At 52.7% G+C, this 22,697-nt stretch overlaps 1 protein-coding gene across 1 annotated transcript in view; it reads right to left on the bottom strand.

Moving 5' to 3' along the window:
• Nucleotides 1-18,812: 18,812 nt before the first annotated feature.
• Nucleotides 18,813-22,697, bottom strand: part of LOC140724371 (uncharacterized) — a 167,817-nt gene continuing 163,932 nt past the window's right edge. Inside the window, exon 6 of the mRNA XM_073038815.1 lies at nt 18,813-18,929. Coding sequence (XP_072894916.1) covers nt 18,813-18,929 — 117 coding nt within the window. The remainder of the gene's footprint in view (nt 18,930-22,697) is intronic.

Below are 22,697 nucleotides of genomic sequence, written 5' to 3'. Positions count from 1 at the left end.
AGAGAGGGGGCAGGGGAGTGGTAGTGTGCACAAGGAAGCTGACAGAGAGATAGAGAGAGGGGGTAGTTAGTGTGTAGGAGGGAGCTGAGAGAGAGAGAGGGGGGCAGGGGAGTGGTAGTGTACACAAGGAAGCTGACAGAGAGATAGAGAGGGTAGTTAGTGTGTAGGAGGGAGCTGAGAGAGAGAGGGGGGCAGGGGAGTGGTAGTGTGCACAAGGAAGCTGACAGAGAGATAGAGAGAGGGGGGTAGTTAGTGTGCAGGAGGGAGCTGAGAGAGAGGGGGGTAGGGGAGTGGTAGTGTACACAAGGAAGCTGACAGAGAGATAGAGAGAGGGGGTAGTTAGTGTGTAGGAGGGAGCTGAGAGATAGAGAGGGGTCAGGGGAGTGGTAGTGTACACAAGGAAGCTGACAGAGATATAGAGAGAGGGGGGTAGTTAGTGTGTAGGAGGGAGCTGAGAGAGAGAGGGGGGCAGGGGAGTGGTAGTGTGCACAAGGAAGCTGACAGAGAGATAGAGAGAGGGGGGTAGTTAGTGTGTAGAAGGGAGCTGAGAGAGAGGGGGGCAGGGGAGTGGTAGTGTACACAAGGAAGCTGACAGAGAGATAGAGAGAGGGGGGTAGTTAGTGTGTAGGAGGGAGCTGAGAGAGAGGGGAGCAGGGGAGTGGTAGTGTACACAAGGAAGCTGACAGAGAGATAGAGAGAGGGGGTAGTTAGTGTGTAGGAGGGAGCTGAGAGAGAGAGGGATCACGGAAGTGGTAGTGTGCACAAGGAAGCTGACAGAGATAGAGAGAGGGGGTAGTTAGTGTGTAGGAGGGAGCTGAGAGAGTGGGGGGCAGGGGAGTGGTAGTGTGCACAAGGAAGCTGACAGAGAGATAGAGAGAGGGGGGTAGTTAGTGTGTAGGAGGGAGCTGAGAGAGAGGGGGGCAGGGGAGTGGTAGTGTACACAAGGAAGCTGACAGAGAGATAGAGAGAGGGGGGTAGTTAGTGTGTAGGAGGGAGCTGAGAGAGAGGGGGGCAGGGGAGTGGTAGTGTGCACAAGGAAGCTGACAGAGAGATAGAGAGAGGGGGGTAGTTAGTGTGTAGGAGGGAGCTGAGAGAGAGGGGGGCAGGGGAGTGGTAGTGTGCACAAGGAAGCTGACAGAGAGATAGAGAGAGGGGGGTAGTTAGTGTGTAGGAGGGAGCTGAGAGAGAGGGGGGCAGGGGAGTGGTAGTGTGCACAAGGAAGCTGACAGAGAGATAGAGAGAGGGGGTAATTAGTGTGTAGGAGGGAGATGAGAGAGAGAGGGGGGCTGGGGAGTGGTAGTGTGCACAAGGAAGCTGACAGAGAGATAGGGAGAGGGGGTAGTTAGTGTGTAGGAGGGAGCTGAGAGAGAGGGGGGCAGGGGAGTGGTAGTGTACACAAGGAAGCTGACAGAGAGATAGAGAGAGGGGGTAGTTAGTGTGTAGGAGGGAGCTGAGAGAGAGAGGGGGGCAGGGGAGTGGTAGTGTACACAAGGAAGCTGACAGAGAGATAGAGAGAGGGGGTAGTTAGTGTGTAGGAGGGAGCTGAGAGAGAGAGGGGGGTAGGGGAGTGGTAGTGTGCACAAGGAAGCTGACAGAGAGATAGAGAGAGGGGGGTAGTTAGTGTGTAGGAGGGAGCTGAGAGAGAGGGGTCAGGGGAGTGGTAGTGTACACAAGGAAGCTGACAGAGATATAGAGAGAGGGGGGTAGTTAGTGTGTAGGAGGGAGCTGAGAGAGAGAGGGGGGGGCAGGGGAGTGGTAGTGTACACAAGGAAGCTGACAGAGAGATAGAGAGAGGGGGTAGTTAGTGTGTAGGAGGGAGCTGAGAGAGAGGTGGGGCAGGGGAGTGGTAGTGTGCACAAGGAAGCTGACAGAGATAGAGAGAGGGGGTAGTTAGTGTGTAGGAGGGAGCTGAGAGAGAGGGGGCAGGGGAGTGGTAGTGTACACAAGGAAGCTGACAGAGATAGAGAGAGGGGGTAGTTAGTGTGTAGGAGGGAGCTGAGAGAGAGGGGGGCAGGGGAGTGGTAGTGTACACAAGGAAGCTGACAGAGAGATAGAGAGAGGGGGTAGTTAGTGTGTAGGAGGGAGATGAGAGAGAGAGGGGGGCAGGGGAGTGGTAGTGTACACAAGGAAGCTGACAGAGAGATAGAGAGAGGGGGTAGTTAGTGTGTAGGAGGGAGCTGAGAGAGAGGTGGGGCAGGGGAGTGGTTGTGTACACAAGGAAGCTGAGAGATAGAGAGAGGGGGTAGTTAGTGTGTAGGAGGGAGCTGAGAGAGAGGGGGGCAGGGGAGTGGTAGTGTGCACAAGGAAGCTGACAGAGAGATAGAGAGAGGGGGGTAGTTAGTGTGCAGGAGGGAGCTGAGAGAGAGGGGGGCAGGGGAGTGGTAGTGTGCACAAGGAAGCTGACAGAGAGATAGAGAGAGGGGGTAGTTAGTGTGTAGGAGGGAGCTGAGAGAGAGGGGGGCAGGGGAGTGGTTGTGTACACAAGGAAGCTGAGAGATAGAGAGAGGGGGGTAGTTAGTGTGTAGAAGGGAGCTGAGAGAGAGAGAGGGGGGCAGGGGAGTGGTAGTGTACACAAGGAAGCTGACAGAGAGATAGAGAGAGGGGGTAGTTAGTGTGTAGGAGGGAGCTGAGAGAGAGAGGGGGCAGGGGAGTGGTAGTGTGCACAAGGAAGCTGACAGAGAGATAGAGAGAGGGGGTAGTTAGTGTGTAGGAGGGAGCTGAGAGAGAGAGGGGGCAGGGGAGTGGTAGTGTACACAAGGAAGCTGAGAGAGATAGAGAGAGGGGGTAGTTAGTGTGTAGGAGGGAGCTGAGAGAGAGGGGGGCAGGGGAGTGGTAGTGTACACAAGGAAGCTGACAGAGAGATAGAGAGAGGGGGGTAGTTAGTGTGTAGGAGGGAGCTGAGAGAGAGAGGGGGGGGCAGGGGAGTGGTAGTGTACACAAGGAAGCTGACAGAGAGATAGAGAGAGGGGGGTAGTTAGTGTGCAGGAGGGAGCTGAGAGAGAGAGAGGGGGCAGGGGAGTGGTAGTGTGCACAAGGAAGCTGACAGAGAGATAGAGAGAGGGGGGTAGTTAGTGTGTAGGAGGGAGCTGAGAGAGAGAGGGGGCAGGGGAGTGGTAGTGTACACAAGGAAGCTGACAGAGAGATAGAGAGGGGGGTAGTTAGTGTGTAGAAGGGAGCTGAGAGAGAGAGGGGGCAGGGGAGTGGTAGTGTGCACAAGGAAGCTGACAGAGAGATAGAGAGAGGAGGGTAGTTAGTGTGCAGGAGGGAGCTGAGAGAGAGAGAGGGGGCAGGGGAGTGGTAGTGTGCACAAGGAAGCTGACAGAGAGATAGAGAGAGGGGGGTAGTTAGTGTGTAGGAGGGAGCTGAGAGAGAGAGGGGGCAGGGGAGTGGTAGTGTACACAAGGAAGCTGACAGAGAGATAGAGAGAGGGGGGTAGTTAGTGTGTAGAAGGGAGCTGAGAGAGAGAGGGGGCAGTGGAGTGGTAGTGTACACAAGGAAGCTGACAGAGAGATAGAGAGAGGGGGTAGTTAGTGTGTAGGAGGGAGCTGAGAGAGAGAGGGGGCAGGGGAGTGGTAGTGTGCACAAGGAAGCTGACAGAGAGATAGAGAGAGGAGGGTAGTTAGTGTGTAAGAGGGAGCTGAGAGAGAGAGAGGGGGGCAGGGGAGTGGTAGTGTACACAAGGAAGCTGACAGTGAGATAGAGGGGGTAGTTAGTGTGTAGGAGGGAGCTGAGAGAGAGAGGGGGGCAGGGGAGTGGTAGTGTGCACAAGGAAGCTGACAGAGAGATAGAGAGAGGGGGGTAGTTAGTGTGTAGAAGGGAGCTGAGAGAGAGAGAGGGGGGCAGGGGAGTGGTAGTGTACACAAGGAAGCTGACAGAGAGATAGAGAGAGGGGGTAGTTAGTGTGTAGGAGGGAGCTGAGAGAGAGAGGGGGCAGGGGAGTGGTAGTGTGCACAAGGAAGCTGACAGAGAGATAGAGAGAGGGGGTAGTTAGTGTGTAGGAGGGAGCTGAGAGAGAGAGAGGGGGGCAGGGGAGTGGTAGTGTACACAAGGAAGCTGACAGAGAGATAGAGAGGGTAGTTCGTGTGTAGGAGGGAGCTGAGAGAGAGAGGGGGGCAGGGGAGTGGTAGTGTGCACAAGGAAGCTGACAGAGAGATAGAGAGAGGGGGGTAGTTAGTGTGCAGGAGGGAGCTGAGAGAGAGGGGGGTAGGGGAGTGGTAGTGTACACAAGGAAGCTGACAGAGAGATAGAGAGAGGGGGTAGTTAGTGTGTAGGAGGGAGCTGAGAGATAGAGAGGGGGCAGGGGAGTGGTAGTGTACACAAGGAGGCTGACAGAGAGATAGAGAGAGGAGGGTAGTTAGTGTGTAGGAGGGAGCTGAGAGAGAGAGAGGGGAGCAGGGGAGTGGTAGTGTACACAAGGAAGCTGACAGAGAGATAGAGAGAGGGGGGTAGTTAGTGTGTAGAAGGGAGCTGAGAGAGAGGGGGGCAGGGGAGTGGTAGTGTACACAAGGAAGCTGACAGAGAGATAGAGAGAGGGGGGTAGTTAGTGTGTAGGAGGGAGCTGAGAGAGAGGGGAGCAGGGGAGTGGTAGTGTACACAAGGAAGCTGACAGAGTGATAGAGAGAGGGGGTAGTTAGTGTGTAGGAGGGAGCTGAGAGAGAGAGGGATCACGGAAGTGGTAGTGTGCACAAGGAAGCTGACAGAGATAGAGAGAGGGGGTAGTTAGTGTGTAGGAGGGAGCTGAGAGAGTGGGGGGCAGGGGAGTGGTAGTGTGCACAAGGAAGCTGACAGAGAGATAGAGAGAGGGGGGTAGTTAGTGTGTAGGAGGGAGCTGAGAGAGAGGGGGGCAGGGGAGTGGTAGTGTACACAAGGAAGCTGACAGAGAGATAGAGAGAGGGGGGTAGTTAGTGTGTAGGAGGGAGCTGAGAGAGAGGGGGGCAGGGGAGTGGTAGTGTGCACAAGGAAGCTGACAGAGAGATAGAGAGAGGGGGGTAGTTAGTGTGTAGGAGGGAGCTGAGAGAGAGGGGGGCAGGGGAGTGGTAGTGTGCACAAGGAAGCTGACAGAGAGATAGAGAGAGGGGGGTAGTTAGTGTGTAGGAGGGAGCTGAGAGAGAGGGGGGCAGGGGAGTGGTAGTGTGCACAAGGAAGCTGACAGAGAGATAGAGAGAGGGGGTAATTAGTGTGTAGGAGGGAGATGAGAGAGAGAGGGGGGCTGGGGAGTGGTAGTGTGCACAAGGAAGCTGACAGAGAGATAGGGAGAGGGGGTAGTTAGTGTGTAGGAGGGAGCTGAGAGAGAGGGGGGCAGGGGAGTGGTAGTGTACACAAGGAAGCTGACAGAGAGATAGAGAGAGGGGGTAGTTAGTGTGTAGGAGGGAGCTGAGAGAGAGAGGGGGGCAGGGGAGTGGTAGTGTACACAAGGAAGCTGACAGAGAGATAGAGAGAGGGGGTAGTTAGTGTGTAGGAGGGAGCTGAGAGAGAGAGGGGGGTAGGGGAGTGGTAGTGTGCACAAGGAAGCTGACAGAGAGATAGAGAGAGGGGGGTAGTTAGTGTGTAGGAGGGAGCTGAGAGAGAGGGGTCAGGGGAGTGGTAGTGTACACAAGGAAGCTGACAGAGATATAGAGAGAGGGGGGTAGTTAGTGTGTAGGAGGGAGCTGAGAGAGAGAGGGGGGCAGGGGAGTGGTAGTGTGCACAAGGAAGCTGACAGAGAGATAGAGAGAGGGGGGTAGTTAGTGTGTAGGAGGGAGATGAGAGAGAGAGGGGGGGGCAGGGGAGTGGTAGTGTACACAAGGAAGCTGACAGAGAGATAGAGAGAGGGGGTAGTTAGTGTGTAGGAGGGAGCTGAGAGAGAGGTGGGGCAGGGGAGTGGTAGTGTGCACAAGGAAGCTGACAGAGATAGAGAGAGGGGGTAGTTAGTGTGTAGGAGGGAGCTGAGAGAGAGGGGGCAGGGGAGTGGTAGTGTACACAAGGAAGCTGACAGAGATAGAGAGAGGGGGTAGTTAGTGTGTAGGAGGGAGCTGAGAGAGAGGGGGGCAGGGGAGTGGTAGTGTACACAAGGAAGCTGACAGAGAGATAGAGAGAGGAGGGTAGTTAGTGTGCAGGAGGGAGCTGAGAGAGAGAGAGGGGGCAGGGGAGTGGTAGTGTGCACAAGGAAGCTGACAGAGAGATAGAGAGAGGGGGGTAGTTAGTGTGTAGGAGGGAGCTGAGAGAGAGAGGGGGCAGGGGAGTGGTAGTGTACACAAGGAAGCTGACAGAGAGATAGAGAGAGGGGGGTAGTTAGTGTGTAGAAGGGAGCTGAGAGAGAGAGGGGGCAGTGGAGTGGTAGTGTACACAAGGAAGCTGACAGAGAGATAGAGAGAGGGGGTAGTTAGTGTGTAGGAGGGAGCTGAGAGAGAGAGGGGGCAGGGGAGTGGTAGTGTGCACAAGGAAGCTGACAGAGAGATAGAGAGAGGAGGGTAGTTAGTGTGTAGGAGGGAGCTGAGAGAGAGAGAGGGGGGCAGGGGAGTGGTAGTGTACACAAGGAAGCTGACAGTGAGATAGAGGGGGTAGTTAGTGTGTAGGAGGGAGCTGAGAGAGAGAGGGGGGCAGGGGAGTGGTAGTGTGCACAAGGAAGCTGACAGAGAGATAGAGAGAGGGGGGTAGTTAGTGTGTAGAAGGGAGCTGAGAGAGAGAGAGGGGGGCAGGGGAGTGGTAGTGTACACAAGGAAGCTGACAGAGAGATAGAGAGACGGGGTAGTTAGTGTGTAGGAGGGAGCTGAGAGAGAGAGGGGGCAGGGGAGTGGTAGTGTGCACAAGGAAGCTGACAGAGAGATAGAGAGAGGGGGTAGTTAGTGTGTAGGAGGGAGCTGAGAGAGAGAGAGGGGGGCAGGGGAGTGGTAGTGTACACAAGGAAGCTGACAGAGAGATAGAGAGGGTAGTTAGTGTGTAGGAGGGAGCTGAGAGAGAGAGGGGGGCAGGGGAGTGGTAGTGTGCACAAGGAAGCTGACAGAGAGATAGAGAGAGGGGGGTAGTTAGTGTGCAGGAGGGAGCTGAGAGAGAGGGGGGTAGGGGAGTGGTAGTGTACACAAGGAAGCTGACAGAGAGATAGAGAGAGGGGGTAGTTAGTGTGTAGGAGGGAGCTGAGAGATAGAGAGGGGGCAGGGGAGTGGTAGTGTACACAAGGAAGCTGACAGAGAGATAGAGAGAGGAGGGTAGTTAGTGTGTAGGAGGGAGCTGAGAGAGAGAGGGGGCAGGGGAGTGGTAGTGTACACAAGGAAGCTGACAGAGAGATAGAGAGAGGGGGGTAGTTAGTGTGTAGAAGGGAGCTGAGAGAGAGAGGGGGCAGTGGAGTGGTAGTGTACACAAGGAAGCTGACAGAGAGATAGAGAGAGGGGGTAGTTAGTGTGTAGGAGGGAGCTGAGAGAGAGAGGGGGCAGGGGAGTGGTAGTGTGCACAAGGAAGCTGACAGAGAGATAGAGAGAGGAGGGTAGTTAGTGTGTAGGAGGGAGCTGAGAGAGAGAGAGGGGGGCAGGGGAGTGGTAGTGTACACAAGGAAGCTGACAGTGAGATAGAGGGGGTAGTTAGTGTGTAGGAGGGAGCTGAGAGAGAGAGGGGGGCAGGGGAGTGGTAGTGTGCACAAGGAAGCTGACAGAGAGATAGAGAGAGGGGGGTAGTTAGTGTGTAGAAGGGAGCTGAGAGAGAGAGAGGGGGGCAGGGGAGTGGTAGTGTACACAAGGAAGCTGACAGAGAGATAGAGAGAGGGGGTAGTTAGTGTGTAGGAGGGAGCTGAGAGAGAGAGGGGGCAGGGGAGTGGTAGTGTGCACAAGGAAGCTGACAGAGAGATAGAGAGAGGGGGTAGTTAGTGTGTAGGAGGGAGCTGAGAGAGAGAGGGGGCAGGGGAGTGGTAGTGTACACAAGGAAGCTGAGAGAGATAGAGAGAGGGGGTAGTTAGTGTGTAGGAGGGAGCTGAGAGAGAGGGGGGCAGGGGAGTGGTAGTGTACACAAGGAAGCTGACAGAGAGATAGAGAGAGGGGGGTAGTTAGTGTGTAGGAGGGAGCTGAGAGAGAGAGGGGGGGGCAGGGGAGTGGTAGTGTACACAAGGAAGCTGACAGAGAGATAGAGAGAGGGGGGTAGTTAGTGTGCAGGAGGGAGCTGAGAGAGAGAGAGGGGGCAGGGGAGTGGTAGTGTGCACAAGGAAGCTGACAGAGAGATAGAGAGAGGGGGGTAGTTAGTGTGTAGGAGGGAGCTGAGAGAGAGAGGGGGCAGGGGAGTGGTAGTGTACACAAGGAAGCTGACAGAGAGATAGAGAGGGGGGTAGTTAGTGTGTAGAAGGGAGCTGAGAGAGAGAGGGGGCAGGGGAGTGGTAGTGTGCACAAGGAAGCTGACAGAGAGATAGAGAGAGGAGGGTAGTTAGTGTGCAGGAGGGAGCTGAGAGAGAGAGAGGGGGCAGGGGAGTGGTAGTGTGCACAAGGAAGCTGACAGAGAGATAGAGAGAGGGGGGTAGTTAGTGTGTAGGAGGGAGCTGAGAGAGAGAGGGGGCAGGGGAGTGGTAGTGTACACAAGGAAGCTGACAGAGAGATAGAGAGAGGGGGGTAGTTAGTGTGTAGAAGGGAGCTGAGAGAGAGAGGGGGCAGTGGAGTGGTAGTGTACACAAGGAAGCTGACAGAGAGATAGAGAGAGGGGGTAGTTAGTGTGTAGGAGGGAGCTGAGAGAGAGAGGGGGCAGGGGAGTGGTAGTGTGCACAAGGAAGCTGACAGAGAGATAGAGAGAGGAGGGTAGTTAGTGTGTAGGAGGGAGCTGAGAGAGAGAGAGGGGGGCAGGGGAGTGGTAGTGTACACAAGGAAGCTGACAGTGAGATAGAGGGGGTAGTTAGTGTGTAGGAGGGAGCTGAGAGAGAGAGGGGGGCAGGGGAGTGGTAGTGTGCACAAGGAAGCTGACAGAGAGATAGAGAGAGGGGGGTAGTTAGTGTGTAGAAGGGAGCTGAGAGAGAGAGAGGGGGGCAGGGGAGTGGTAGTGTACACAAGGAAGCTGACAGAGAGATAGAGAGAGGGGGTAGTTAGTGTGTAGGAGGGAGCTGAGAGAGAGAGGGGGCAGGGGAGTGGTAGTGTGCACAAGGAAGCTGACAGAGAGATAGAGAGAGGGGGTAGTTAGTGTGTAGGAGGGAGCTGAGAGAGAGAGAGGGGGGCAGGGGAGTGGTAGTGTACACAAGGAAGCTGACAGAGAGATAGAGAGGGTAGTTAGTGTGTAGGAGGGAGCTGAGAGAGAGAGGGGGGCAGGGGAGTGGTAGTGTGCACAAGGAAGCTGACAGAGAGATAGAGAGAGGGGGGTAGTTAGTGTGCAGGAGGGAGCTGAGAGAGAGGGGGGTAGGGGAGTGGTAGTGTACACAAGGAAGCTGACAGAGAGATAGAGAGAGGGGGTAGTTAGTGTGTAGGAGGGAGCTGAGAGATAGAGAGGGGGCAGGGGAGTGGTAGTGTACACAAGGAAGCTGACAGAGAGATAGAGAGAGGAGGGTAGTTAGTGTGTAGGAGGGAGCTGAGAGAGAGAGAGGGGAGCAGGGGAGTGGTAGTGTACACAAGGAAGCTGACAGAGAGATAGAGAGAGGGGGGTAGTTAGTGTGTAGAAGGGAGCTGAGAGAGAGGGGGGCAGGGGAGTGGTAGTGTACACAAGGAAGCTGACAGAGAGATAGAGAGAGGGGGGTAGTTAGTGTGTAGGAGGGAGCTGAGAGAGAGGGGAGCAGGGGAGTGGTAGTGTACACAAGGAAGCTGACAGAGAGATAGAGAGAGGGGGTAGTTAGTGTGTAGGAGGGAGCTGAGAGAGAGAGGGATCACGGAAGTGGTAGTGTGCACAAGGAAGCTGACAGAGATAGAGAGAGGGGGTAGTTAGTGTGTAGGAGGGAGCTGAGAGAGTGGGGGGCAGGGGAGTGGTAGTGTGCACAAGGAAGCTGACAGAGAGATAGAGAGAGGGGGGTAGTTAGTGTGTAGGAGGGAGCTGAGAGCAAAGAGTTAGCTAGTGTGTATAAGGGAAGTGACAGATAGTGTGTAGAAGAGAGCTGACGGGAAGAGAGAGGGGGACGGAGAGAGAGAAAAAAGAACTGTGTACAGAAGGAAGCTGTTGCAGGCACAGCCACATCTGACATTTCACACAGATAGTTTGGAATAAGTAAAAGATCAGGACGTGTGATCACCAGAGCATAATCGACGTGGGAATGCAAGACTGGGAACTGTACTAATTGGGCATCTTATCGCAGTCAGCTGGACCCCGGAATGGGCATTGTCCCTGTGGTATGTGGCAGGGGGCCTGCGGCCGATGGGTTGACACAGAGGACTACCCACAGCGCCTGGGAAACAGAGCGATTAATGAGGGTCAGGGAGAAGTAGCAATCTGGTCCGCTGTAGGCACTCGATTGAGTGGATCACAAAAGGCTGGCGACGCAGACAGCAATTAGGACGGTTAACACGAAGTTACTGTTGGTTATGAGAGGTCAGAAGTAAGGTGGGGGGGTGGGGGGGGGAGAGCTAAATGCCAGATACACGGGGTGCTGGTGAGACTGAGACTGGGGTACTGCGCACAGCATTAACTCTCACACTAGTATTGTGTTCAGTCTGTGTCGCCTCATCAAAGGACATAGACAGAATTAGGCCATTCAGCCCGTCAAGTCTGCTCTGTCCTTGCATCTTGTCTGATTTATTCTCCCTCCTCCTCCCGCCTTAGAACGCAGAGCCTAAACACAGTACAACACAACACAGGCCCTTCAGCCCTCAGTATTATGCTAACCCAACTACATTAGGAATGAAATGCCAACCCAGCTAATCCCTTCAGCCTACATAATGTCCATACCTTCCATTTTCCTCACAGTCATGTGCCTAGCTAAACATCTCTTAACACCTCTCCCACCACCCCGGGTAGCACATTCCAGACACCCATCACTCTCTGTACAAAAAACTTGCTCCTCACCTCTCCTTTGAAATGACCTCTTCTCACCTTCAATGCATGCTCTCTGCTATTAGACATTTCAACCCTCGGGAAAAGGTTTCTCAGTCTGCTCTGTCTCTGCCTCTCATAATCTTATTAACCTCTGTCAGATCTCCCCTACCCCAGCCTCCTTTTCCCCATAACCTTTGGCACCCTGCCCAATCAAGTATCTATCAACCTCTCGCCTTAAATGTACCCAGCTGCGGGTGTTAATGAATTCCCCAGAGTCACCGCCCTCTGGCTGAGGAAATTCCTCCTCATCTCTGTTCCTGAGGCTGTGCCCTCTAGTCCCAGACTCCCCCAGTACAGGAAACATCCTCTCCATGTCCGCTCTATCTAGGCCTATCGATATTCACTTGGTTTCAGTGAGATCCCCTGCATCCCGTGAGTACAGGTCCAGAGCTATCCAATGCTCCTCGTACATTAACCCTTTCATTGCTAGGATCAGCTCCCTCTGGACCTTCTCCAATACCAGCACATCTTGTCCTCAATAAGGAGCCCAAAGCTGGTCACAGTACCCCGTGTGTGGTCTGACCGATGCCTTATAAAGCCTCAGCATTACGACCTAGCTCTGCTACTTCGACATGAATGCTAACATTGTGCCTGTCTCCCTGACCACCAAAGGAGGATGGAGCTTTCGAGAGGGTACAGTGGAGGTATGCCCGGATGATGCCCAGATTACACAGCACATCTGGTGAGGTTGAGCGGGTGAAGGGTTTTCTCTCCGGAGCAAAGAAGGATGCGAGAAGCGAACTGATGGAGATCTGTACGACGATAAAAGGCATAGATCGAGTGGACAATCTTTCCACAGGGAGGAAATTACTAATTCCAGGGGACATAATTCTAAGGTTATTGGAGGGAAGTATGCAGGGGGCGATTTTGGGTGCAAGGTTTGTTTTACAGAGTGGTGGGTGTGTGGAAGGTACATGGGGGCATGAAGGTATGGGGGTGATTTTGGGTGCAAGGTTTGTTTTACAGAGTGGTGGGTGCGTGGAAGGTACATGGGGGCATGAAGGTACATGGGGGTGATTTTGGGTGCAAGGTTTGTTTTACAGAGTGGTGGGTGTGTGGAAGGTACATGGGGGCATGAAGGTATGGGGGTGATTTTGGGTGCAAGGTTTGTTTTACAGAGTGGTGGGTGTGTGGAAGGTACATGGGGGTGATTTTGGGTGCAAGGTTTGTTTTACAGAGTGGTGGGTGTGTGGAAGGTACATGGAGGCATGAAGGTATGGGGGTGATTTTGGGTGCAAGGTTTGTTTTACAGAGTGGTGGGTGTGTGGAAGGTACATGGGGGCATGAAGGTATGGGGGTGATTTTGGGTGCAAGGTTTGTTTTACAGAGTGGTGGGTGTGTGGAAGGTACATGGAGGCATGAAGGTATGGGGGTGATTTTGGGTGCAAGGTTTGTTTTACAGAGTGGTGGGTGTGTGGAAGGTACATGGGGGCATGAAGGTATGGGGGTGATTTTGGGTGCAAGGTTTGTTTTACAGAGTGGTGGGTGCGTGGAAGGTACATGGGGGCATGAAGGTACATGGGGGTGATTTTGGGTGCAAGGTTTGTTTTACAGAGTGGTGGGTGTGTGGAAGGTACATGGGGGCATGAAGGTATGGGGGTGATTTTGGGTGCAAGGTTTGTTTTACAGAGTGGTGGGTGTGTGGAAGGTACATGGAGGTGATTTTGGGTGCAAGGTTTGTTTTACAGAGTGGTGGGTGTGTGGAAGGTACATGGGGGCATGAAGGTATGGGGGTGATTTTGGGTGCAAGGTTTGTTTTACAGAGTGGTGGGTGTGTGGAAGGTACATGGGGGCATGAAGGTATGGGGGTGATTTTGGGTGCAAGGTTTGTTTTACAGAGTGGTGGGTGCATGGAAGGTACATGGGGGCATGAAAGGAAACTCTTCAAAAGGCACGTGGATGATGGAAAGATTCAGAGCTGAGTAGGGGGACGGGTTAGTTCTCAGAACAGGTTAAAAGGTTGGCACAGCACCACCGGCCAAAGGATCTGTACGGTGCTGTCGTGTTCTATGTCACCTTGCTTAAGGGAGGTTATGGGGAACGACAGGGAGGATCCCGACTGAGTGGCAGTGTGGATGCTGTTTCCTGCGGTTGGAGAATCTAGAACAAGGGGTCGAGAACATACCAACATGGGAAGCAGTAGCAGGACTGGGCTCAGCTGGCCCATCGAGACTGCTACACCATTCAATAAAATCATTAGGCTATAGACCATAAGACAAAGGAGCAGAATTAGGCCACTCGGCCTGTTCCCACCAAAGCCAGGCCACTCCAATGCTGGCCCACTCTAACAATGGCCACTCCGCTTACACCTCCATTCTTATCATGGGCTGAAAAACACATTCACTCTCGACGAGTCTTGCAGTTTTCAAGCAGCTCCCGCCCTACCAAATGTTGCTCTCTCACTCACTGCTTCAAATGATGACTCTCCCCCAACGGGACCTGTAGCTTGTAAATGGCTCCCGCCCTGCAAGATGTCACTGTCTCGCTCGCTACTTCAAACATGGCTGACCTGACCGTGGACTCAGCTCCATCTACCTGCCTTTCCTCCATCACCCTGAATTCCCTCACTATGCCAAAATCTAGTCTTAAACCTGTTTAACGTGGTAGCCTCCACTGCTTCCCTGGGCAGAGAATTCCGCAGACTCACCCCTCTCTGGGACAAGCAGTTTCTCCTCATCTCCATCCTAAATCTACTCCCCCAAATCTTGAAGCTATGTCCCCTAGTTCTAGCCTTATTTATTAGTGAGAACAACTTTCCTGCCTCTCTTATCTGTCCCTTGCATAATTTTAATGTTCCCAGAAGAATCCCTCTCCTGAAATCCAGCAAGTATAGTCCCCCCTCATAGCGACTCAATCTCTCATAGTCGAACCCCCTCATCTCTGAAATCTACCTGGTGAGCCTCTCCTGCACCGCCTCCAAAGCCAGTCTATCCTTCCTCAAGTAAGGAGGCCAGAACTGCATGCAATACACCAGGCATGGCCTCACCTGTACAGGTGTGACCAGTACAGGTAACAGCATAACCTCTCTGCTCTTAAATAGCCATTAAATAGCCTGGAATAGCCATTTACCTTCTTTGATAACCTGTTGCACCTGCAAAGCAACCTTCATGCACAAGCAATCCCAAGTCCCTCTGCACAACAACTTGGTGTGAACTCCCACCATTTAAACAATAATCATCTATTTTTCCTTCTGAAAGTGTACGGGCTCACACTTACCAAACCCAGTAACTCCACCCTTGCCCACTCACCTAACCTATTTATATCTCTCCCTGGACCCTCTGTGCCCTCTGCACAATTTGCTTCCCAACTCACTTTAGCATCAACAGTAAACTCCGATATGATACGCCCGGCCCCCTCTTCACAAATCGTCGGTGTGTGTTGGAAATGGTCGTGGAGCTGGCTGACTGACAATCAGAGAAACACCCATCTCCAAGTTCAAAGCAAATTGATTATCTTGCTATTTCATTCTCTTGTTATCTATTGCTATTTATTTATATCTGCATTTGCACAGTTTGTTGTTCGTCGATCCTGTTCACAGTTACTGTTCTGCAAATTTGCTAAGTATGCCCACAGAAAAAAAGAATCTCAGGGTTGTGTGCAGTGGCGCGTATGTACTCTGACAATAAATTTTACTTTGAACTTTTTGAACTCTGAACAAATATGTCACTATATATTGCACTGAGATTCATTTTCTTGGTGGTGTTCATGGTAGGACAGAGAAATACAACAGAATTAATGAAAAAAACACACACACAAAGACTGACAAACAACCAACGTGCAAAAGACAAACTGTGCAAATAATGAAAAATAAGTAAAAAGAAATTTGAGAAAGTGAGTCCATAGGTTGTGGGATCAGTTTAGTATTGAGGTGAGTGAAGTTATCCTCACTGGATCAGCAGCCTGATGATTGAAGGGTAATAACTATTCTTGACCTGGTGGAGTGAGTCCCAAGGTTCCTGTACCTTCTGCCCAATGGAAGCAGTGAGAAGAGAGCACGGTCTGGATGGGGGTCACTGATGATGGAAGCAGCTTTCTTGTGTCAATGACCTTCTCGATGAGCTCAATGGTGGGGAGAGCTTTTCCTGTGATGGACTGGGCCGCATCTACCACTTTTAACAGGCTTTTTCTTCTTGGGTATTGGTGTTTCCATACAACCAGTCAGACAATTGGTATTTATCTCAACTCCCTGACTCATATTGGTTAACCAATCCTGTCTCCCTGCTGACATATTAACCCCCAACACCACGTATCTTGATAATTCAGTTTTTACGTGGCTTCTTATCAAAAACTTCATAACACGGAGGTTAGTAAAGTTTACAGACGGTGAACTTGTGGATAGTGTGGAAGACGTGCAGAGAATACAGTGTGATATAGATCAGTTGCAGATATGGGCTGAGAAATGGCAGATGGAGCTTAACCCAGACAAATGTGAGGTGTTACACCTTGACAGGGAAAATGCAAGGAGACAGTTCATTGTTAAGGACAACATCATTAGCAGTGTTGCTGAGCAGAGAGATCTTTGGATTCAAGTTCATATCTCCTTGAAAGTGGCTACACAGTTCAATAAGGTGGTTAAGAAGGCTTATGGAATGCTTGCTCTTATTAGTCGAGGCATTGAGTTCCAAAGTCAAGAGGTTATGTTGCAACTTTATAAAACTCTGGTTAGGCCACGTCTGGTGTATCTCATATATGCCACATATATGCCACATATCTCTTCACTACCATTAATGAAAACGAACACAATAGATCACAGGAAATTTACTAATCACAGTTTAGCATGTTGAGGGCAAGATCCTTAACAGTGTTGCTGAGCAGAGAGATCTTGGGATCCAAGTTCAGAACTCCTTGAAAGTGGCTCAGAGTTCAATAAGGTGGTTCGGAAGGCTTATGGAATGCTGATGTTGTTAGTCGAGGCATTGAGGTCAAAAGTCAAGAGGTTGTGTTGCAACGTTGTATAACTCTGGTGAGGCCACGTCTGGGGTATTGCAGACATTCTGTTCACCCCACTATAGGAAGGATGTTGAGGCTTTGGAGAGAGTGCAGAAGAGGTTTACCAGGATACTGCCTGGTTTAGAGGGCATGTGCTATCACGAGAGGCAGGATAAACTTGGGTTGTTTTCTCTGGAGCCCCAGAGGCTAGGGGGAGATCTGAAACAGGGTTATAAGATTCTGAGATGCAAAGAAGATGGAGGGAGATGGACATGGCGTAGGTAGAGGAGATTATTGTTTGGGATTTGTTTTTTATCTGGTCCAGCACAACATTGTGGGCCAAAGGGCCTGTTCCTGTGCTGTACTGTTCCATGTTCTATCATCATATATTGCCTGGAGAATCATTTTCTTGAAGGCAATAAAGAGACACAATAGAAGAAGCTAAAGCTACAACAGAGCGTTAATGTAACAGTTACAGAGGAAGGGCATTGAACTCTGACCACTGCGGAGAAAGCTCAGCAACACCATGGCCACTTCACTAAAATGGAGTTTCTTTTCACTTGTTTTCATTGTTTTCTTCCTTGCAAATCCTTGAAGAACCAAAGTATTCAGCCTCCAAACTATTTCACATGTTACCGTCTTGTTTTCTAAATTTGAAACATACTGAGGTAGGAATCTTGTGCTAGTCTATAAAACAGTGTGCATCGTGTCAAATCAAAAAAACATTCCAAATCCAGTCAACAATTTCCTAAAAATTAAAGACCAAAATTGGGAGGCTGAAAAAGTATTCATCCCCTTTGCAATTACTATGCTAACTTTCCTCAGGTGCAATACTGAATATTACCTCACCAACTCACCCAATTTGCTGATGTAGAAAATCGGAGTATCATTTGAATAAATACCCCTCTCCCGGTAAGGGCCAACAGTACGGTAGATTTTCAACAGACCAAACCAAAATGAAGACTAAAGAGCATTCAAGACATGTGATAATATCGAAGCACAAATCTGGGGAAGGGTACAAGACCATCTCAAAGGCACTGAACATTCCTCAGAACTCAGTGTAGTCCATCGTGAATCAGTGGAAAAATACGAAACCACAGCCACATTGCCCAGGTCAGGCGATCCCTCTAAATTTAGTCACCGGAGAAGATTGGCACTTGTAAGAGAGGCTACTGTGACAACAGTCACTCTGAGTGAGCTGCAGGAGTCAGTGGCTGCAACCGGAGATGAAGTTCATGGCTCCACAATCTTTAAAGCTTTCCACAAAACAAGTATTTATGGTAGAATGGCAAAGAAGCAGCCCTGGCTAAAAAAAAAGCTTCTCCTTGCCTGTAAATACTGCAAAGAGTCACACAACAGAAACTGTAAAGGTGTGGGAGAAGGTCTTGTGTTTGGATGAGACTAAAGTGGATCTTTTTAGCCTCAACACTAAGCTGTACGTGACATATAAATCTAATATTGTGCATCAGCCAGGTAACCCCATCTATACTGGAATGTATGGTATCCCATCATGCTATGAAGATGATTTTCAGCAGCAGAGACCAGAAATCTAGTCAGGATTGATGGGACGATGAATGCTGTTAAATACAGAGAGATCCTGGATAAAAACTTGCTAGCCTCTGCTAGAAAGCTTAAACTGGGAGACGTTCATCTTTCAGCAGGACAACAAGCCAAATCACACTGCCTGAGAAACCATGGAGTGGCTTCAAATGAAGACAATTGATGTCCCTGAGTGGCCCAGTCAGAGTCCTGACCTTAACCCCATCAAACATCTCTGGCAAGACGTCAAGATTGCTGTCCACCAGCACTCCCAACTCACCTGGCACAGCTTGAGAAAATTTGCAAGGAGGAATGGACAAACCTTGCTCCGTCACACTTTAAAAAAACAGCCCCATATACCTCCGTTAAACTCAGAGGTATGTCATCCATTACTGAAGGTATTAATAAGATTGAAAGAGTGGTGAAAATTTACAAGGACATTGCTGGGACTGGAGGATTTGAGTTATAGGAAAGGTTGAACAGGGTAGGACTTCATCCCCAGAGAGTAGGAAATGGAGGGGAGATATGACAGAGGTATACGAAATTATGAGGGGCATAGATAGGGTAAGTGCAAGCAGGCATAGGTTGGGTGAGACGAGAATGAGAGGTCATGGGTTAAGGGTGAAAGGTGAAATGACTGAGAGGAAGGTGAGGGGGAACTTCACTCAGACAGTGGAACAAGCTAACAGTGGAAATGGTGGAAGCAAGTTCATCTGTAACATTGCAGAGAAGTTTGGATAAGTACATAGATGACAGGGTTATGGAGAGCTATGGGCCAGGTGCAGGTTGATGGGACTAGGCAGGATGGAAGCCATTAACCAAGAATTTCAACAAAGATGAAGGTCTCACTCCAAGTAAGAACTGGAAAGCGATTTTAAGCAAGTTGCGACAGCAGAAATCTGATTGGTTGAGGACAAAACAATCAGGAGAGAGGGATGTCGGGGGTATAAATACCACCGGGCTAGCCAGGCGGAGGCATCATTCCCGATGAAGATGACAAGAGTCTGTCATCGAAACGTCAGTTAGAATCGACTCCTGGACCTGGCGGGAAGCCTGACAACGGTGACTGAGGCAGGATAATAAGTTGTCATGGACGACATGGGCAGCTTCTGTGTCGTGCTCCTCAAGGACTCAATGACTTTACATGACACCGCAGACCTGGGAAAATGACTCTGACTGTCTACCCCATCTGAGCCTCAGACAACGTCAGGGACCTGGCCCAGATCAAGGCAGCAGCTCTGCAGCCACTGCGACAGGCAGGAAGCCCGGGTAGCCAAAGCCTGCTGTACCACCGCAGGAGACGCTGCCCACTCTAAGTGCACGCGGAGGATGGGGATGTGGCCGTAGGGGATGGGACATGAAGAGGAAGGGTTCAGAGCCGGAGACACTCACGTCAGGCCGTCTTGCAGGAGAGTTCCGTCCACCCAGACCCAGCTTGAGTTCTGTGGTACCTCCCTCATACCAATCCAATACGCGTTGCGGAGGTCAAAGCCAGCCACGAACTTCTGAAGAGGAGACACAGGTGACAAGTGGAACCCACTCCACACCGTCACATCACACACTCCAGGGGTCAGACACAGAGTGAATCTCCCTCCACACCGTCCCATCACACACTCCCGGGGTCAGACACAGAGTGAATCTCCCTCCACACCGTCCCATCACACACTCCCGGGGTCAGACACAGAGTGAATCTCCCTCCACATCGTCCCATCACACACTCCCGGGGTCAGACACAGAGTGAATCTCCCTCCACACCGTCCCATCACACACTCCCAGGGTCAGACACAGAGTGAATCTCCCTCCACACCGTCCCATCACACACTCCCGGGGTGAGACTCAGAGTGAATCTCCCTCCAAACCGTCCCATCACAAACTCCCGGGGTCAGACACAGAGTGAATCTCCCTCCGCACCGTCCCATCACACACTCCCGGGGTCAGACTCAGAGTGAATCTCCCTCCTCACCGTCCCATCACACACTCCCAGGGTCAGACACAGAGTGAATCTCCCTCCACACCGTCCCATCACACACTTCCGGGGTCAGACACAGAGTGAATCTCCCTGCACACCGTCCCATCACACTCTCCCTCCACACCGTCTCATCACACACTCCCAGGGTCAGACACAGAGTGAATCTCCCTCCACACCATCCCATCACACACTCCCGGGGTCAGACACAGAGTGAAGCCCCCTCCACACCGTCCCATCACACACTCCCGGGGTCAGACACAGAGTGAATCTCCCTCCACACCGTCCCATCACACACTCCCGGGGTCAGACTCAGAGTGAATCTCCCTCCACACCGTCCCATCACACACGCCCGGGGTCAGACTCAGAGTGAATCTCCCTCCACACCGTCCCATCACAGACTCCCGGGGTCAGACACAGAGTGAATCTCCCTCCACACCGTCCCATCACACACTCCCGGGGTCAGACTCAGAGTGAATCTCCCTCCACACCGTCCCATCACACACTCCCGGGGTCAGACACAGAGTGAATCTCCCTCCACACAGTCCCATCACACACTCCCGGGGTCAGACACAGAGTGAATCTCCCTCCACACCGTCCCATCACACACTCCCAGGTTCAGACACAGAGTGAAGCTACCTCCACACCATCCCATCACACACTCCCGGGGTCAGACACAGAGTGAATCTCCCTCCTCACCCTCCCATCACACACTCCCGGGGTCAGACACAGAGTGAATCTCCCTCCATGCCGTCCCATCACACACTCCCGGGGTCAGACACGGAGTGAATCTCCCTCCACACCGTCCCATCACACACTCCCGAGGTCAGACACGGAGTGAATCTCCCTCCACACCGTCCCATCACACACTCCCGGGGTCAGACACGGAGTGAATCTCCCTCCACAACGTCCCATCACACACTCCCGGGGTCAGACACAGAGTGAATCTCCCTCCACACCGTCCCATCACACACTCCCAGGGTCAGACACAGAGTGAATCTCCCTCCACACCGTCCCATCACACACTCCCGGGGTCAGAGTCAGAGTGAATCTCCCTCCACACCGTCCCATCACACACTCCCGGGGTCAGACTCAGAGTGAATCTCCCTCCACACCGTCCCATCACACACTCCCGGGGTCAGACTCAGAGTGAATCTCCCTCCACACCGTCCCATCACATACTCCCTCCACACCGTCCCATCACACACTCCCGGGGTCAGACTCAGAGTGAATCTCCCTCCACACCGTCCCATCACACACTCCCGGGGTCAGACTCAGAGTGAATCTCCCTCCACACCGTCCCATCACACACTCCCGGGGTCAGACACAGAGTGAATCTCCCTCCACACCGTCCCATCACACACTCCCGGGGTCAGACACAGAGTGAAGCCCCCTCCACACCGTCCCATCACACACTCCCGGGGTCAGACACAGAGTGAATCTCCCTCCACACCGTCCCATCACACACTCCCGGGGTCAGACACAGAGTGAATCTCCCTCCACACCGTCCCATCACACACTCCCGGGGTCAGACACAGAGTGAATCTCCCTCCACACCGTCCCATCACACACTCCCGGGGTCAGACACAGAGTGAAGCCCCCTCCACACCGTCCCATCACACACTCCCGGGGTCAGACACAGAGTGAATCTCCCTCCACACCGTCCCATCACACTCTCCCTCCACACCGTCCCATCACACACTCCCAGGGTCAGACACAGAGTGAATCTCCCTCCACACCGTCCCATCACACACTCCCTCCACACCGTCCCATCACACACGCCCGGGGTCAGACTCAGAATCTCCCTCCACACCGTCCCATCACACACTCCCTCCACACCGTCTCATCACACACTCCCGGGGTCAGACTCAGAATCTCCCTCCACACCGTCCCATCACACACTCCCGGGGTCAGATTCAGAGTAAATCTCCCTCCACACCGTCCCATCACACACTCCCGGGGTCAGACTCAGAGTGAATCTCCCTCCACACCGTCCCATCACACACTCCCGGGGTCAGACTCAGAGTGAATCTCCCTCCACACCGTCCCATCACACACTCCCGGGGTCAGACACAGAGTGAATCTCCCTCCTCACCGTCCCATCACACACTCCCGGGGTCAGACACAGAGTGAATCTCCCTCCACGCCGTCCCATCACACACTCCCGGGGTCAGACACGGAGTGAATCTCCCTCCACACCGTCCCATCACACACTCCCGAGGTCAGACACGGAGTGAATCTCCCTCCACACCGTCCCATCACACACTCCCGGGGTCAGACACAGAGTGAATCTCCCTCCACAACGTCCCATCACAGACTCCCAGGTTCAGACACAGAGTGAAGCTCCCTCCACACCGTCCCATCACACACTCCCGCGGTCAGACACAGAGTGAATCTCCCTCCTCACCGTCCCATCACACACTCCCGGGGTCAGACTCAGAGTGAATCTCCCTCCACACCGTCCCATCACACATTCCCGGGGTCAGACACAGAGTGACTCTCCCACCACACTGTCCCATCACACACACCCAGGTTCAGACACAGAGTGAAGCTCCCTCCACACCATCCCATCACAGACTCCCGGGGTCAGACAGAGAGTGAAACTCCCTCCACACCGTCCGATCACACACTCCCGGGGTCAGACACGGAGTGAATCTCCCTCCACACCATCCCATCACACACTCCCGAGGTCAGACACAGAGTGAATCTCCCTCCACACCATCCCATCACACACTCCCGGGGTCAGACACAGAGTGAATCTCCCTCCACACCGTCCCATCACACACTCCCGGGGTCAGACACAGAGTGAATCTCCCTCCACACCGTCCCATCACACACTCCCGGGGTCAGACACAGAGTGAAGCCCCCTCCACACCGTCCCATCACACACTCCCGGGGTCAGACACAGAGTGAATCTCCCTCCACACCGTCCCATCACACTCTCCCTCCACATTGTCCCATCACACACTCCCAGGGTCAGACACAGAGTGAATCTCCCTCCACAACGTCCCATCACACTCTCCCGGGGTCAGAGTCAGAATCTCCCTCCACACCGTCCCATCACACACTCCCGGGGTCAGACTCAGAGTGAATCTCCCTCCACACCGTCCCATCACACACTCCCGGGGTCAGACTCAGAGTGAATCTCCCTCCACACCGTCCCATCACACACTCCCGGGGTCAGACTCAGAGTGAATCTCCCTCCACACCGTCCCATCACACACTCCCGGGGTCATACTCAGAGTGAATCTCCCTCCACACTGTCCCATCACACATTCCCGGGGTCAGACACAGAGTGAATCTCCCT

The sequence above is a fragment of the Hemitrygon akajei genome, unplaced genomic scaffold, assembly GCF_048418815.1.
Source record: "Hemitrygon akajei unplaced genomic scaffold, sHemAka1.3 Scf000198, whole genome shotgun sequence".
Classification (NCBI taxonomy): Eukaryota; Metazoa; Chordata; class Chondrichthyes; order Myliobatiformes; family Dasyatidae; genus Hemitrygon; species Hemitrygon akajei.
This window is presented reverse-complemented; position numbering and strand designations above follow the sequence as displayed.